The sequence below is a fragment of the Aulonocara sp. 'chitande type north' Nkhata Bay genome, linkage group LG7 (genome assembly GCF_057382095.1).
Source record: "Aulonocara sp. 'chitande type north' Nkhata Bay isolate Kocher_YH1m ecotype deep benthic linkage group LG7, A_spYH_male_GT1.1, whole genome shotgun sequence".
Classification (NCBI taxonomy): domain Eukaryota; kingdom Metazoa; phylum Chordata; class Actinopteri; order Cichliformes; family Cichlidae; genus Aulonocara; species Aulonocara sp. 'chitande type north' Nkhata Bay.
In genome coordinates, this window is record NC_141350.1 from 24,695,076 (window position 1) to 24,713,091 (window position 18,016).

The 18,016-nt window shown below is 38.1% G+C and overlaps 1 protein-coding gene across 1 annotated transcript; it reads left to right on the forward strand.

Moving 5' to 3' along the window:
- The first annotated feature begins 5,067 nt into the window (after window positions 1–5,067).
- tes (testis derived transcript (3 LIM domains)) lies at window positions 5,068–17,798 on the forward strand. The gene is made up of 7 exons (XM_086299576.1): window positions 5,068–5,280; window positions 9,538–9,623; window positions 11,863–12,439; window positions 13,407–14,126; window positions 15,373–15,588; window positions 15,730–15,888; window positions 17,011–17,798. The coding sequence occupies exons 1-7, from the start codon at window positions 5,254–5,256 to the stop codon at window positions 17,200–17,202; spliced, it is 1,977 nt and encodes a 658-aa protein (XP_086155702.1). The 5' UTR covers window positions 5,068–5,253; the 3' UTR covers window positions 17,203–17,798.
- The last annotated feature ends 218 nt before the right edge of the window (window positions 17,799–18,016 follow it).

Below are 18,016 nucleotides of genomic sequence, written 5' to 3' on the forward strand. Positions count from 1 at the left end.
GAAATTACAAATGCATCACAAACAACAACTTAGGTCACAGGAGGAAAAGATTTTAAAAAATCCAATGCATTTCCTTTGCTTTGCTTCATTATGAATGCGTCCAGTGTAGAAAGAGCTCATTAAAACACCAGGGAGAAATACACAGCTTAATCATTTCATGCCTAAATTTGTCACTCTGTAAACTTTCTTTTTATTATTATTATTATTATTATTATTATTATTATTATTATTATTATTATTATTATAAAAAATACTCATGTAAAAAATGCTCTAACATCTTCAAACCGTTTATGTTGTCACAAATGCTAGCAATACACACACACACACACACACACACACACACACACACACACACACACACATATATATATATATATATATATATATATATATATATATATATATATATATATATATATATATATATATACATACAATTGTATAAGTCAAGAACTCAAGAAGTTTATTGTAATTTCGTATGGTGACACCCTACCTGAAATGGAATACTGTTTCTCACCAGCCTCTACAGCTTAAAAAGCAAAAAGCATGATAAGAAAAGCAAATAGCAAATCCTCAAGAATTTTGTTTGATGGCTTAGTCGATGTATTAGTTGCTTAAAGATAAAAAAATAAAAAATAAAAATAAAACCTGTCACACTTTTCTTTAAGAGATTTTAACAAGATATTTGGGAAATAAGATAACTTGCTTTCTCATGAGAAGCAGTGAAGCTAGCCAGCTTAGCTCCTCCCATAGTTGCTGTAATGTTGTCATGCAATAACTGGGAACTATGTGCACACACTGCATACGGTCAATGTGCTTTTTTAACTTCCTATTCAGTTTCCTGCATGGCCTATTTATGCTCTGGTTTTAGAATAGAATAGAATTCAACTTTATTGTCATTGCACATGCACAGGTACAGGGCAACGAAATGCAGTTTGCATCCATCCAGAAGTGCTTTAGTGATATAGATATATTACAATATATATTAGCAATAATATAGATATGTAAGTATATTACAGGAATGGGTCTATTATGGTATGTTATAATGTACACGGTATGAAGTATGTTGTGAATGTTCTATAACTATAAGTATGTACAGGCTGTAGTGAGTACAAGCTATGTACAGGATATGAACAGGATATAAATCTGAAATAAAAAAAAACTATACAGAAATCTGAGATATACAGTTATACAGAAATGGGGACTGCAAGTTATAAACAGTTGTAGGATTAAAAATTATCGTATGTACAGAATGATTATTTACACAGAACTATACAGTAGTGCAGTTAAGATAAGTGAGATATGTGGATAATTTCTACAGAGGCTATATAAAGTGCAAGTGGTTGTGAGTGGTGGTTCAGTCCATGTTATCATTGTGTTGTGTTGTCACTGATGAGGCCAATCACCGTGGTGTCATCTGCAAACTTAATGATGGTGTTGGAACCATCAGCATGTCTGCAGTCGTGGGTGAAGAGGGAGTAGAGGAAAGGGCTCATCACACAGCCTTGCGGTACACCGGTGTTCATTGTGATTGGAGATGAGCAGTGGTTATCCAGCCGGACATGTTGGGGGCGGTTGGTCAGGAAGTCCAGTAACCATTTGCAGATGAGGGAACTGATGCCCAGGTCTGTCAGTTCCCTGATGAGTTGTGAGGGGTGGATTGTATTGAATGCTGAACTGAAACAGCATTCTAGCGTATGTGTTGTTGTTGTTGTTGTTTATATGCAAATAGAGGTGATGCTCAGCAGATTTTGCTAACTTTTGATGGAGCGAGGATAGCTGTTTCCACAGATTTATTTAACCTGTGGGTGTTTATGATATAAACTGGCAAAAATTTATTTAATCAAACACTAAGACATCATCATCAGAATACACGGCTTTAATTTTGCTATGAATTTTTTTTTTTTTATGACTTTATTGTTGAATAATATATTTATACAACCATATTTAGTCACTGCATCCTCATTGCTTTTCCCCATTTTATTGTTTGAAAAACAAAAACGGTACTTTATGTGAAATAGACAGATTATTTGGATGAAAAAACAATGAAACATTAATAAATCATAATCCACTATTAGCTGGTATTGAATGGCTGGCTTAAATGCTGTTTACAGCTCAGGAAGGAATCTCATTGTTCAACACAAAGCAGTGTTCTGAGCTTCCTCTCTCTTACTGGTGGAGCAGCTCCACAGATGAACTGCATCAATGAGCTAAATTCAAACCAGCTGCCTGGACACATGTACTGTGAACCCTGCATGTCAATAAAAATATTTCCAGACATGAGATAACTTGTTTTGTAATGGTACAAAAACTTTACATCTGGCGTTTTAGCAGGTGTGAGGCATTAAGAAAAAGACACCTACCAAATGTTAGTTGAATTTTCCCTGTGAAGACAGGAGGCATCAAAATCATTTTTTTTAATATGCTGGGCATCAATACCCAGCTTTTGTCTTGTTTTCTTCCCTTACACAGTCACCTTTAGTGGATGTAGTTCTCGGGAATGTTGACCTATTGAGGAGTAAGTATTGAACAGCTAAGACATTTGACAATTTGAAATGCCTTTAAAATTCCAGCATTCTAGCATCTTGGATTCCTTCTTAATGCCTGATTTAAAAGATATCTATGACATACTTGGGAATTTAAGAATTGAAAGGAAATTTACAAGGTAGCAAAGTAACGTTACTCACTAATGCCACCTCCCTCCATTGGCTGTCTTCTGTCTGCTATCTACAAGTTTTTCCTATGCAACCAAGCTGATAAGCTCAGTGCAGAGGAAAAATAAACAGTAAAAAGCATCTGCAGAATTCACACAGACTTACAAAAACAAAGCAGGCAGTATCTTTGATCCATGTGTCTGTTAAAGTTTCCTTGAACTGAACTTAGCCCCTACCAAAGTTTAGAGAGATAATAAGTGCATGAAATGTGAACTATACAAAAGAGTGTAAAATCTGTTGAGGTCACAGTGATGCAGCACTTTGAGAGTGTACAGCTTCCTGATATTCTTGCGTGTTTGGGTGGGGGGAGCTGAAAATCAGCATGGGAGGGTAAGTCCTTCCATGCATCCATACAGTTATCTGTAGGGTGAAAGGTGGGGCACACTCATTTGAACTTTTTAACTTTGGTTACTCTCTCATTTTATGTGTGTGATTTTTAAAAAGTATTATAGTTGGTGTATTCTGGTTCAGGGTCACTTTTAAGTGACCCACTTTCCATCTTGGAGTCACATTTAACAGCATGTCTTCGGACATGATGCGATTTTATTAGGGTTTGGATGCAGCGATTGAATGAAACAGTTGCCTGAGAGTTTACAGGCATACCAGAAAACATAGATCAGACATCACAGGGAATGAGAGCATCGGCGAAAAAACTGCATCAAAACACGGTTCTTTAACAGTTAACACGACAGATCAAGTGGCCGGGTGTGACAGTGCTGCTTCCACTAAACCAACACACAGGAAGTTGATAACGACTATTGTTTCCTGTCACTGAGTCAAAACTGCAGCTGTTTCGGTTCAAACCACAAACATTAGTTCAAAACACGGACCAGCTGTAAGTCTGCGGACAACGAGTCCTAAGATTATTTCAGTTGCTATATGTGATTAAAAATTAAATTTCTTGTCTTGTCACAAACAAATTACCACACCGTTATCAGTGTATAATTAGATAATTTAATAATTTAGAATGTATTTACACATAAAGATGAGGGTCGGAGGAAAAACCGTAACTGCAGCAGGTTGAATGTGTCAAATACACTCACATCCTTTGTTAGGTAAAGACACGCCCTGTTGTTTCCTGGTTGGCTACCCTGTCCTCCAGTGCCTCTTTTTTGTACTCTTATTGGTTAAGACGGAAAATCTGTCAAAACGGAAGTCCCGCCCTGTTCAAACATCAATGAAAAGTGTACGGGACCTCCCGAGTGAAAGTAGTCAAGCTAGAAAGGAAAGAAAGAAGAAATGAGGCAAGTCCGGAAGTAATGAAAGTGTTTTTTTCACAGTAAAAGCGCCAGATGAGCCCAAATTGTTGGAAAAGATTAAATAACTGCAGTGTCGTGACTAGTTAACACCAGGCTCCAAGTAAGATAGTTAAAGCAGGTCTTTCCATCACAGTGTATCTTTTATATGTCTTTGAGGATTATAAATTGATAGACATACTAATTTTGACCAATAATAAGCATACCCAAGTGTTTACAGGTGTTTACAATAAATACTGTTTTGGTTAATTAATGTGATTACTGTGCCCATGTTTACTATTTCATGCCAAAATAAATATATAGTCAACAGAACCAATTATTATTTGTCCAATACCTCATTTTCACTATCTTGGGTTCTGTAATGAAGCAGCCTCATCAATCTTTAAAAGTAAATATTTTTGTTGTGTTTTCCTTTTAAAGTCCTTTCTGAGACCACTTTTTTTGGTTTTACGTCTTTGTTGCTTTGGAGTGCCAGGAGTGCCAGAATGAAATTAATATATACATTGTTAAATAATTATCTGAACGTGTCATTAATTCATTAAGATGGAACTGTCACTTCAGCAGTTGAGCGCAGTGACAGTTTGATTTGTTTGTCTAAAAACACAGATCCCCAGGCTAATTTTAAAATTTCAGATCACATCTTAATATTTTCACATGGAAAACTAGTGAATGGACGACATTGCTTATTTCAGACCAGCACTGGCCACGCCCCAAAATTAGGTAATAATTTTAATAAACATGAGCGCAAGAGAGAGGAAGACACTCTACAATGAGCTGAAACATTCGCTTCTTATTAATTCCTGCATATACAATTTTTATCATTCATATTGTGTCATTTTGTATGTCCCTCGTGATTTCATCGCCCCCTTCACTCTGGCGTGTGCCACTGCAGTAATTTTAGTGGCCACCCCTATGAAAAAATCCTAGAGGCTCCCCTAGAGTTTAAAACAAAAAGTCAATTTGTAATTTATCACATAGATTTTGAAAATACATGCACAAGTATTTAAATACTTCATCATACTGACACAAATAAGACCCGACTCATTAGTGGGCAACGTACGTTTTATTTTGAAATGCCCAAACGGAAACTATCGACTTGATTCCGGCGAAGTTATCACCTGTGCGGAGTAGAAGCAGGACCCCCAAAGGGAAATCAGTGAGGGCAGCAGGATTTGTTTTACATTTTTCCGGCACATTCTCCCTGTTGTCTGTGTTTGGATTCGACAGTTGTTGTTTTTTTTTACGAGAAGCACGTCTGGAATAAGAAAACGTTGAACACAAAAATGGAAATAGAGAGGGAGCTAAAGAAGGTAAGCTTTGCCCCCGTGTTCTTCGTAGATATCTCGCACAGTTCGGGGAACGCCCTTAAGGTGTGCAGAGGAAGGGACAGGTGGCAGAAAAGTTACAGTACTGCAGGTTATTTTACAGTTTAAGTTTCGGTTTTAATTTCGAGATATTAATGGTCTTTATTTATGTTTTTTTTTTTCAATTAAAAATCTACTTAGTTCGCTTAAATACGCTTATTTCACATCATTGGGTAGTTGATATTGCTGGAACAAACTCACGTCGATCGGTTTACAAACTTGGAAAACATAGGTCGCGCCCTTTTTAGTTACTTCCCTTTCAGAATAAGTTCCGATGTAAGAAACTGCGTTTGAAATGTGACAAAGTCTCACTCTGCGTATCAACCAAACCCCCAACCTCTGTAACTTAATAGCGGAACAGCTTGACCCATTAACGGACCCATTTTACGTACAAAGTCGTCCTCCTTGTTCAGGGTTTTGATACTGTATTAATCCGCGGTGCTCAGCGTCCTCGGCTCTCTATTAAGTGGAACAAATCACTATGACAGTAAAATGCAAACCAGCTGTGATAGTTAATTTGTCCATAAGTAAATGTTGGCGTTACAGCTGCCGAATTGAGTGTTGAACTGTCAGCAGGGTTTCAAGAATATTAAGGCTCATGTCACTCATAATGCACTTAAGACTGTAAGCCAGATGCATCAAAATCTAATGTTTTTTAAATAGAGTTTGGCCATCCAAGGGAGAAGACAAAAGTTAAGAGTCAGGACAGGCAGGAAACCTTTTTACAGTACACGCTTTGTCTAGTGAATAGTCATTCATTCATCATCATGGATCACTGTAGATACTCGTTGTTGGCATTCACTAGATTCCTCTTATGCACCCCTTCTCCTTAGTTTACTTATGGTCCATAGATAATCTGTATAAATAATTCTGTTCGAGGAATCCAGGTTTATGTAGTGAATACACATGAATATCAACCAGTCAGCATTTTCCATAGAAGCTATTATAACCTCTTAAGTAGTTTAGGAAAAGAAAAATGCATTTTAACATCTGTTAAAGCTTTTGTAGTTATCAGAATCAAACTATATGGATTATTATTATTATTATTGTTGTTGTTGTTATTTATGGTTATTGACAAGTTTATACACAAACAAGGATTGTGTTTTGGTGGCATGGTGCAAAAACATTGGTACTGTACTGTTAATTTATGCTACTAAGTTAACTTGAGCTTTGGGGGGTCTTTGCACAGACCTGCAGAGATTTGGTAGCAGTGAAGGTGGTTACACAGACTGGTGGTTTGTTTTGTATGAGTTATTAAGCTGCAATTTAATGTCTTCAGCCACTTGTAAAAATATGGTTTACATTTTTCCTGCATTAAATTTCAGAGCTTTCAGCTTCACTCTGAAAAATTGACTAAGAGTGAGAATTTTACAGGGACAAACTGTTTCAGTGAAGATGAGGGAATCCTCTCCTTAAATAGGTCTGAGCAGCTGGATAACCCAGACAGACAGTCTGACATCTGCCTGTAATCCCTGGGGGAGATCAGCCTGCCACCGCTGCAGGATTTCTGTCTGCAGGAGGCTGCAAGTTCACAGAGATGCTGCTGTGATCTGTGTTGCGCTTGTTCAGGAAACATTATCATTGTGTTTAGGTGATATTATACTCAATTAAGGTGCTGCATTCTAATTAACAGAACGTCTGACGTAATAGGCTGTGACTATAGGGTCGCGGCGTACAGCATTGCCATTCTGCTGACTCTTAGAAGTCTGTGGAGGTCTGGCTAGGTTTATTTCTTACCTAAACACCTAAACCATCATTAAAGCTTTCATATGACTTTGTGGTAGAAATAGAACCACACCAAAGGATTTCTCTGTTTGTTTAAATCCTGCAGTGATTACAGTGTTATGAACTGAATTTCAGTTCAAGCCAGTGAAACCAATTAAATCTTTGTCTAAAACAGCAGTAAGCGAACTGAAAAATAGTAATATTTTTTATGACCGTATTCCACCTTTACAGAGGAAAGTTTGCCTTAAAAATAGAAAAAGTTGTTCATAAATTTAAGGGTGGTTTGACTGAAACTTCCTTGACACCGTCTGTTATTTAAAGCATTAGAAACAAGATGTATACATGTAAGTAATTGAACATTCTTTTTAAAAATATGTGTTTTACATATCTTACATCATCTTCATGATGTTACAGAAACTGTGTCCAGCGTCTGAAAGTAGCTGGTCAGCTCCAGCTAAAGCGACTACTTCCTTGCCACTGGCCTGCAGCTCTGCCCTTCTCCAGTAAAGTGACTCATGAACTATGACTCACTGGACCTGAATCATAGACTTTGTGTCTAAGCTGGCTTGTAGCAAAAGTGTTGTCATCAAAATTAATCACCCCACAGGCTTAGTCATGAAACAAAGTCATTGATTAACTTGAAGTGTGAATCCAGATGGTGCAGCTGCCTTCCAGGGAAGCATGTATACATGCTGAATGAGCTCTGCCAAAAACAGTCGTCCTCCCTATGCTTGAGATAAATATTTAGGCTTCAACCACTTATCCTGTCCGCCCTTAAAGCATACCGATAAACGTTTGCATTTGCAAAGTTGAAAATGATGTTTTAGTTGGTAGTGTAAAATGACATTTTAAATAATTTGTTCTTTTGTCTCAAAGTTCAAGTACTTTCTGCAAGAGCCTGAACATCTTTGTAGTACCATCTGAAACCCCCTGAGAATCAAGGACTGGAAGTTAGCAATGGATGCCTGCACACCTTTTGTAATCTTGTTTACTTTTTCATAATTCAGGTTAAACTTTTTATTTAGACAACACTGCCTTCCACAAATATTTCTGCATCAGTATTAAAATGCAAGTAAAATCATACACAGTCCTACCCCAAAAGAATCATGCTTAATTACACAGAAACTCTCATCTTCCCTAGTTCCCTGTGACAGGCTACTCCAGGCTGCTCCTTAAGTTCTGTTTAAGCTGCTCATTGCAAAAGACACAGGAGGCGAGTACATCTTACAGTTTAACTAAGATTTACTGATGTGTTTAGTACTTTCTAGGACCATGCTGGAACAACTTATAATTGGGCTTCTTAACATCTCCCAGAGGACAAACGTCTCATTCTGGAAATTGTGGTGAATGTTAAAAGTCTGGCATCAAAGCTTCACTTTTAAACAGGAGCCACTGTCTGTCTGCATTTCTCACTCATGTACACATTAAGCCATTAGGATGGTTTGCGACCATATATAGGCAACTATTCAATAACACTAAGTGGCTGGTGGGATCCCATCAGGCACCCTGCTGTCAAGAGATGTTTTTGACCCAAAAAGACATTCTCTGCTGAGGAATGCAGACAGACAGTGACTGCTGTTTAAAAGTGAAACTTGCAGCAATTTCCAGAGTGAGACTTAATTCCCCTGGGAGATTTTAAAAAGCCCAATTTAAGTTGTTCCAACATGATTTATGGTGGTACTACAAAGTAGCAAAACGTAAATCTCATTTAAGCTGCTCCTGCTCTGTCTTCAGTAGGAATCTCTCTGCAGTGGGATCTACAATCTTCCAAGACCTGAAGTGGGCGTCCAACATAGACAAAATGATCAAAAGGCCCAACAGAGGATGTCTTTCCTGTGTTAGTTCAGGAAGTTCAATCTGCCTCAGGCACTGTTGATCAAAATGTACTCTGCAATACTTAAGTCTGTTCTTTGCACATCAATCATCAAACGGACAGTTGGGACTGCAGAAAAAAAAAAAAAAAAGATTGGCGCAGATTTTCTCTCCATTCAGGATTTCAAGACAAATTCAGAATCAGACAAACATCATACCCTGGACACAACAGGTTCCAACTCCTCCCCTCTGATAGGCATTACAGAGCACTGTACACCAAAACAACCCATTTGTTGTAAATATCTATGTACTTTATTTATTCATATAATATGCTGTCACATTCCCATATAAGTAGACACTTATTTGTTTCTTATTCTTTCACAAGTTGTTCCAACATCGTTGCACTCTGATCTCTTTGCAACAATGCAAATATAAATATGTTAAACATGTTATTGTCTCTGTCATGTTGCTATTGTCTGTTTGTCTGTCCTGTTATTTAAATAATAAATGTATGTGTACATATACTTGGCCAGTGAAGCTTATTCTGATTCTTCTCCCACAAGTATCATCATAAACTTTTTCCCCTCATTTAAATACCGTATTCTGCTCAATAGAAAACAAAACACTGACAGTATGTGTCATTTCCTTTGTGTGCTTTATTTACAGGTGACGCTTGGCCATGAGTTTGGTGCTGGAGCTGCCTGTTTGAAATGCAAGGACAAGTGTGAGGGCTTTGAGCTGCATTTCTGGAGGTTTGAACAGTTCCTCTGCACATCATCACAGTTTCACAAGTTTCCTTTTCTTTGCTTCCTGTGTCCAAATTGCTGATTAAAGAGTGAGTCGCTGTTGTCTTGAGCAAAGCTGTGAACTCTTCAGTACGACTTTAGTTTAACAAAAATAAACAAACAAAAAATAGTGTTTAGTAAGGTTCAGTCAACAAACACCATATTTTAGTGCTTTTTGGGCTGAATGATAATAAACAAAATATACCTCCTTATTTTCATGCAATGGGTAAGATGTCTTAGGCAGTAGGCTGCCATTTTCAGTAAACTTGGCTGGAGTATATCTCTTGTATGTCTCTTTCTGATAATTATTCTTTCTGATAATAATAATTCTGATAATTAGTGTTTGACTTCTGAAATGCTTTTCTTGCATTGAAGGATAATATATTTCCTTTGAAATGGAGTTGTTCACCCTTGAGAACTGCAGGCAGCGTATTATTTATAGTGGATGGTAGGTGACACGCCTGCTAACAGACAGGAGTAAGAGCCTGCGCTGAAGATAAGCGCTGGTGTGGTCATGGTCAGCATTTTAGTCATCTACAAGAAATAATTACTGCTTTAGCTGTATCCCATGTTTGCAACATTTTCAGTGCTTTATGTGCTGTTGGAAAACAATGAAAGCAGCATTGCTCCTGTAAAAGCTGCTAAAGTTCTTTGATAAAACACTTTTACCTCATAACAACAAAGAACTTGCTGATTATTTTTGTTGTTGGTTTACTTTGGCATTTATTAAACTCTCTCAGATCCAAACTAACATGTTAAAACACATCGGCACACCAAAAACTCCAGAAACTATTCTTTGTAATGTAGAATCTACTGTTTTAGTCAAATGAGATGGGTGGCTTTGGAAATGAGCAGTTTCTTTCTTTGTTTGACTTATATAGTAGAAATGACATACTGTTTGTTAGCTGTTGAAATACTGGTAATTATAATATTTACTCAGAGCTTAACTTTGAAGCTTAGTTTATTGTTGAGCTTGCGGTGCAGGAGGGCAGTAAATAGAGATGGAGCTGCATGAGATGGTAATTGTAGTAAGAGGAGAAATGCAGACTCTTTACAAAAATTTTGATGCAATATTAAGCTATATTTATATAAAATATTTACTTTCCTCCTGTATCTTATGTAGAAATATATCACTATATATTTTAAAACTCAACTCAGTAATGTTGAATACCATTATGAATCAGAGCCGTCATTTAAAAAAGCATGCTTATTCTGCATGACAACAACATTTCACTCATTGACCCAGTCTGTCAACTTCCCAGCTTGCTTAATTAAAAGGATTCCTATAGCATCAGGAGCCATCGGCATAATGGGAACATGCTGTTCTTGAGAATAGAATTTAGTCTAATGCGGCCGGGGCTGAATTTTCAGGCAAAGTTTTTATCATAATTCTATGAAGACGCTATAATTAAAGGTTGTCACCTGCCCTCTAAAGCTACAAGTTAGTTTTGATTGTAGAGCCTGTCATAATCATTTATTATAGTTATAGAGTTTTTTTGTAATTATAAAGTTAATGGGTCTTAAACAATCAAGCTAGGTAAACATAATCTAAACAAAACAAAACTCTATTGTAAGTCATTTCACTTTATGTGTGTCAGAGGATTGCTGTATAATAATACAGCAATCCTCTGACACTTTTTTTTTTTTTTGTTGCAACACTGATGAAAATACCTTTCATTTTCTTTAAAATATGTTATTTATCCCAAAGTTGAGAAGCTCTTTCTTCATCAGTTTTAAAATGAAGTTAAAAAAACATAAAGAAAAGAGAAGATATTTTTCTATTTCAGTGTTACAGAGTTTTCATCTGGTTACCTATGAGTATTGCTATAACGTATTGCCTATTCCACTAAAATTCTGAAGGCCTGTTTGGGCTGGAGCATGCCTTCTAGTTACAAATTATGTCATAGTTATATCAAAAGATGTGTTGAGGCATGATAAAAATGCCAGTAGTTCAGTTTTAACACAGAACTTATTGTGTTGGTATAATGGTGTAGGAGTTTTTATTTAATATTCTAAAAATAGAGGGAGGTGAATGAAGTGAGGATTTATTCAAATTTATCAAATATACCAGCTATAAAGAAGAATATGTAGTAAAAAAAAAAACTGAGACATTGCTTGTTTAGTTTGAATAAAGCAATGGTAATTTATTAGTATCAAGGTTTAAAAAGTCAAAGTCCTGAACATTTTGTTAAATTCTTCTTTGCAGAAAGATATGCCGAAACTGCAAATGTGGCCTCACAGAGCATGATGTGGCGATGAACTCGGAGGAGAACAAGAAGGTAGGCAAGCTGTTTGAGGACACTAAGTACACCGGCCTCATCGCCAAGCTGAAGACGGATGGGATCCCCAGCTACCAGGGCAACATGGTGACCATCACTTTGCCTAGCCCTGCCACTGCTTACACGGTACCACCCAGTGCGACCTCTACTGTTGTGCCCCCTTCTGCCAGAGCCGGCTCTGTGTCGTCGTCTGCCAGAGCCGGCTCTGTGTCCCCGTCTGCCACAGCTGGTTCTGTGTCCCCGTCTGCCACAGCTGGTTCTGTGTCCCCGTCTGCCACAGCTGGTTCTGTACCCTCAGCTGGAGCCTCTGCAGGTTCGACAGGCATTGGGGTTCAGGGTCATGCTCGGGTTCAGCCTGTACCAGCCAATGCCACACCAGTCAGGGCTAGCAAAGTGCCAGTCACTGTCAGTGCCACATCAGCCAACGTAGTGCCAGTTCCTAAAGATGTACCAATGAAGACTGTCACCTATGAGTGGGCACCACCAGTGGCTAACAAGTACCTGGTAAGAGTTCATATTAGTTAGAAAATAACTTTTCAAGTCTAAATTGAGTTGGGGTTTTTTGTTTTTTCATTCCCCACCCTCATAAAACCCCCAAAAAGCATTTAAGCATTATCATATGGTAAAGGATTCATTGGTATAAAAAAATTAACATATTAATAGATAATATTCCTGCCTTGATCAGGAAGTATTGGTGGTATTGCATCATTTAAGATTTGGTAATAGGCAAAAACACATGAACCATAGATCGATGTAGGTGTAGTCAACTAAAAAAGTCAACCTCTTCCTTTATGACACTTTCCTGTAACCTTGTGCTTGTCTCCAAAGTGAAATTTAAGGCAAGATGTTACCATTTTAACACACTGGAGTGTAGATGGTTAGAATTAGACTTCCTGGCATTGTTCAGGTGCACAGAGAAAGACGACCTTGAAGGGGAGATTAGCCGAATCATTTTTGTTTGTTTATGCCTCCTAAAGTTCAAGGTATTAGAAAACCCTTGGCTAGCTACTGCAGAACAGAAGGTCTGCACATTTGATGTCACTGAATCAACAGTTTTTTGTTTGTTTGTTTTTGTTTAGGTCTTTTTTTTGTTTAAAAGGTCTGTTTCTTCTCAGTAGCAATTTCTTTCAGAAATATGTTACAAAATGTTGTTTTATTCAGTTGTCTTAAATGTGTGGCGGGGACTTTTGAAGCACTGGTGATTACAGTAAAGAGGATGTCATTTTTAATGCCAGCATCTCTCACCACCACATTAATCTTATGTTTGACATTAACTCAACTTTCTCGTCTTTTGTTTAGTCTGTTTTTGTATCTGTCCCATGTATTCCTTGTCTTCTCACTAAAAAACAAAACTTCACTTTCTTTCTGGTTAGTCTATATCTAATCTGTCTCTCTGATCTTCTTCTGGTTGTCCTTCACATTTTTCTTCATTCCCTCTGAGGTGACTCTTTTATTGTCTGTCTCTCTGTAGGCTGTGCGTTATATTGAGTTGCTCCCACCAGAGAAACGCCCAGTGGTTGGTACAGAGGGAGCTGCTTACCGTCGGCAGCAGATGGCCCGACAGCTACCTGAACACGACCAGGACCCGTCCAGGTGTCATGAGCTGAGCCCTGCTGAGGTCAAGCTGATGCAGCAATACGTTCGCAAGTACAAGGATGAAGCCCTGGGGGTTGGAGATGTCATGCTGCCTGAAGAGATGGCTCTGGTTCAGGCAGGAGGGCTGGGTGGATCTAGTGTTGGGGTTGGAGGGGCACCTAGTGCAGGAGGGGCTGAGTTTGGACCTAGAGGTGGTGCTGCTGCTGGGAGTATTGGTGGGGGTGGAGGTGCTGGCTATAAACCAGAGGCTGGGGTTGCTGGAGTTGGATTTGGTTCAGGGCCTGGAGCTGCAGGACCTGGTGTTGGGGCTGGAGCTGGTGGTGGTTTTGGATCTGCAGCTGGTGGAGCTGGAGCTGGTGGTGGTTTTGGATCTGCAGCTGGTGGAGCTGGAGCTGGTGGTGGTTTTGGACCTGCAGCTGGTGGAGTTGGAGCTGGTGGTGGTTTTGGACCTGCAGCTGGTGGAGCTGGAGCTGGTGGTGGACCACTTTCAGGGCCTGGCGTTGGACCAGCTGGAGGAGCCATGGGTACTACTGCCACCGCTGGAGCCATGAGTGTCCCTGGAGGTCAGCAAGCTGGACTACCACAACAGAACTTTGTAAGTTTTTTCCCCCCCTCAGTTCACTGACCATCTGCACTAAAGTTAAATTAAATAAAAATGTATATGGTAAACACATGACATGTCACACTATAACAGATGGGAGGAAAACATACAAAGCAAAAAAAAAAAAATCCTCACTCACAGTTTTGCATAATACAAGATGAAAGTCTTTACCAATAGAACAAGTTCCAAGAACACAATGATATGTTTGACATCTAGTTAATAGATGGAGACAATAATTTTAAGAGGAACTTTATTTAAAAAATATATATATTATTATAATATCATGAATAAAATAAAACATGGTCAGAATACCTGTTCCCTTCCTATCTTCTAGCATACCCTCAAACGGGGGAATTACACATGTTGTAGTTTCATTTAGTGGTTTTCTAGTTTATTTCCTGTGTGTAAGTCAAACTTAGTTTCATAATATATTTTTCCTTTGGTCAGCCACACTCCTCTTACAGTTGCCCTAGGGCTCATCGGGAAGCCCGATCAACACTTATATAAACCCTTGAAATTACATAGCGTCTACTTGTGACCTTCACATCTCATAAGAGTTGGACCCACTCCACCCTGCAATACAAATCACCTATATACACACCTTTATAATATAATGTTTCTATAATTTCACATTTCCTTCCCTTTCTGCTCATCCCATTCATCTGGAAACCCTTTGATGTCTTAAGCTTAGAAATCATGCACAAAATGTTTCTTTAAAGATGTGATGAATTGCTGGTAATATATGAAAAATAGATTTTTAATAGAATATGTAAATAGCCATAGTTCAAGTTAATACATTTGACTAAGTTCAAATCTTAACTTTTGTATGACTTGGTTTATTTATCAGTTTTCAGTCATTTCCAAACTTAACACTAGGTGGAGCCATAGACCAACCATCCCATTTGAGGATGCTGGGTTTTTATTTAATGCAGTACTGTTTTTCTTATCATTACCATGTGCAGTTAATTCTTTTTGTGGATTTTTATTTCATCCTGCTTTCAATTTTACTACAATTCATGTAAAATAAAAACAAACCCAACAACATTCAAAGAGCAAAGTTACCATTGATGGAAACTTGTTATGAAATACTGTGCAGTGATAGTTTGTTCAAATCAAATATTTAGGAGAGGATGTAACAAACTATTCTGATTTTTTTTCTCCTATATAATAAAATATCAATAGAATATATTTTCATAATGAACTATACAGCTGTACTAATGTACTGTACTTTCCCTTAAAGTCATGCCATCAGTGCCAGCAGCCCATGCGTAAGGGTGAGCCAGCTGTCTATGCTGAGCGGGCCGGTTATGACAAGATGTGGCACCCAGCATGCTTCGTCTGCTGTACCTGTAACGAACTGCTGGTGGACATGATCTACTTCTGGAAGAAAGGCAAGATGTACTGTGGACGGCACTATGGAGACAGCGAGAAGCCACGATGTGGAGGCTGTGATGAGGTGAGATGAGGATATGATCATTTGCTTCTCTTTTGATTTTGGTTAAAAAAAATTGCATTTCATACACATCTGTGTGACCATTCATAGCTGAGAGTTTGTTAGCACCGTTGATGCTACATTCTGATGCATGTCTGTTTACAGCTGATCTTCAGTAACGAGTACACTCAGGCTGAGGGCCAGAACTGGCATCTGAAGCATTTCTGCTGTTTTGAATGTGACTGCATTCTGGCTGGAGAGACGTATGTTATGGAGAATGACAAGCCTGTCTGCAAGCCCTGCTACATGACGAACTATGCTGTGGTAAGTCTTTGTTGCTCTGGGTTTCTTTCTTTAATTGGCTCATTGGTTTAAATACACCAATGATCCATAACATTATGACCTCTCAGAGATGCATGTGATGGTCTGGGATACAGTAGAACATAAGTGGGTAGTCTGTTTGCGTAATCAACATTTTGAATATGGCCACTAGTCAGCAAGTCTGATATGCAGAGGCTACAGCTCATTATATACAATACTATAAGAATAATTATGGTGCTGATGTCTTGGGGTACCTTTGAAGTTTTAGCGCAGTGAGCTGTTTTGTTGCACACAAATGAGCACACCAGGTAGAAGGTCATATTGTTTTGGCTGATTAGTGCAATTGAACTTGAAGGATTTGTTAGCAGGGAGCTGTAGCCATACCAAAATTCAGATTCTTGAGTGCATATTTTTGGCCTTAAACACCCTAATGAGCTCTAACAAGAACAACAACATCTTATATTGGACGCCACAGTGGAATGTTATGGTTTGATCTAAAACCAGATGTTTAAAATAGAAGATTGTCACATTTCACTCTGATCACTCTCTTTTGGAGGCCATTATAACACACCAACAATGATTATAGCATTTTACTTGTTACCAATCAAATTACTTAGGGATTCTTAGGGCTTCGTGCAAAATCGTCTCACCCAAGTCAAACTTTGTGAAAAATTGATAGGGGAATATATGCTGGCCACCCTAAGCCAAGAATGTGAAGCGCTCGGTGTGTGTTTACTGTGTTTTTTCCAACATAATCCACAGCAAAGCTTATGTTGCCATATAACCAAATACTTGCCTTTGCTTGTAAGAGTTGAGGAATCTCTTTTTTGTTTGAGATAGTAATTACACTGTGCTGCCAAGCATTTTTTAAAAGTTTTTAAACGAAACATATTTCAACGTGTCAGGTATTAATTAGGCACCATGAGGACACCTTATAGTTTAAACCACATACATACATAGTTTGACTGCAGTGGAGGCTAAAGCTGTTAGGGGAAGAAACTACATAGAAATAATATAGAAACTTGAAGAGTTTGAATAATAATTTTAAAATGAATTGTGGAAAACCTAGATATCTGAAACTTAACTTAAAAAAACTTGACATCATTATTTCCTACCTCTTGCCAGAAATGCTCATCTTGCCAGAATGCAGTAGAGCCTGAGGCCCAGAGGGTTTCCTATGGTGATTATCACTGGCATGCCGAGCCACAGTGCTTCAAGTGCTCCGGCTGCTCCAAATGCCTGATTGGCCAGCGCTTCATGGCAGTGAAGAACTTCCTGTTCTGCTCTGTGGAGTGCAAGAAGAAAATCATGGCTTAAAGGGCCAAGACAAGTCCTTCATCTTCTTCATGATCACTTGCGAAACCAGGAATCGTACAGAGAGAACACTGGTACAGCTACAATAGTCTGTTATGGTTCTTTTAACAGAAATAGTGCCTGATCTCTGTAGTATGGAGATCTACTGTAACAGTGAAACCGTTTGAATTCAGGTACTTATTGTAAGTCCAGAAAGATCGCAGCACTGATATATCTTGTAGTCTCAGATAGTTTTAAAAAAAAGGGGGTTTCCACTTTTTTCCAGCCTTAAATTTCTTGTTTGCTTTTCGTGCACTGTTATTATTTACAGATGAGATTTCTTTCTTGTTAAACCTGTGACCACTAACCTATTGCTGGGTTTTTGTTTGTTTTGTTGTTGTTTTTTGCCACCTTTTTACTACTTTATATAAAAACTACTGACATTCCCTTTCCATGCACCAACGTTACTGTCAGTGTTAGCCAGATTTGAGGCTGGTTGAAAGTAAATAATCAATGTAATATCAAACTTGCAGTCTGTAGCTAAATTTGAAGTTTTGATGAATTAAATTTGTGCTTTCAACGAGACATTAAAAGTAAATTCTTCCATCTCTGTCTACAAATGGCATATACTGTCTTGTTTTATTGTCAGCCAGCAATGTTATATCATAGTATTTTCATACTTATATCAAGGCAACAAGGTGTTGCAAATAGCTCCTTGTTAGTTTATTTGTGGTATTAAAAACAGGTTTTTCTAAAATTACTTCTCTCACATACAACAAAATGCTAAAATGGTTAAATTCCTGCCTTTCAAGGTCTTAATAGGATCTCTACAAATATA

Bases quoted from the DNA above. Each gene is read 5' to 3' on its own strand.
- tes (XM_086299576.1), top strand. From the start codon at position 5,254: ATGGAAATAGAGAGGGAGCTAAAGAAG. The intron at 14,127-15,372 runs GTAAGTTTTTTC...TTTCCCTTAAAG, and splicing joins GACTACCACAACAGAACTTT to TCATGCCATCAGTGCCAGCA. The intron at 15,889-17,010 runs GTAAGTCTTTGT...ACCTCTTGCCAG, and splicing joins ACATGACGAACTATGCTGTG to AAATGCTCATCTTGCCAGAA.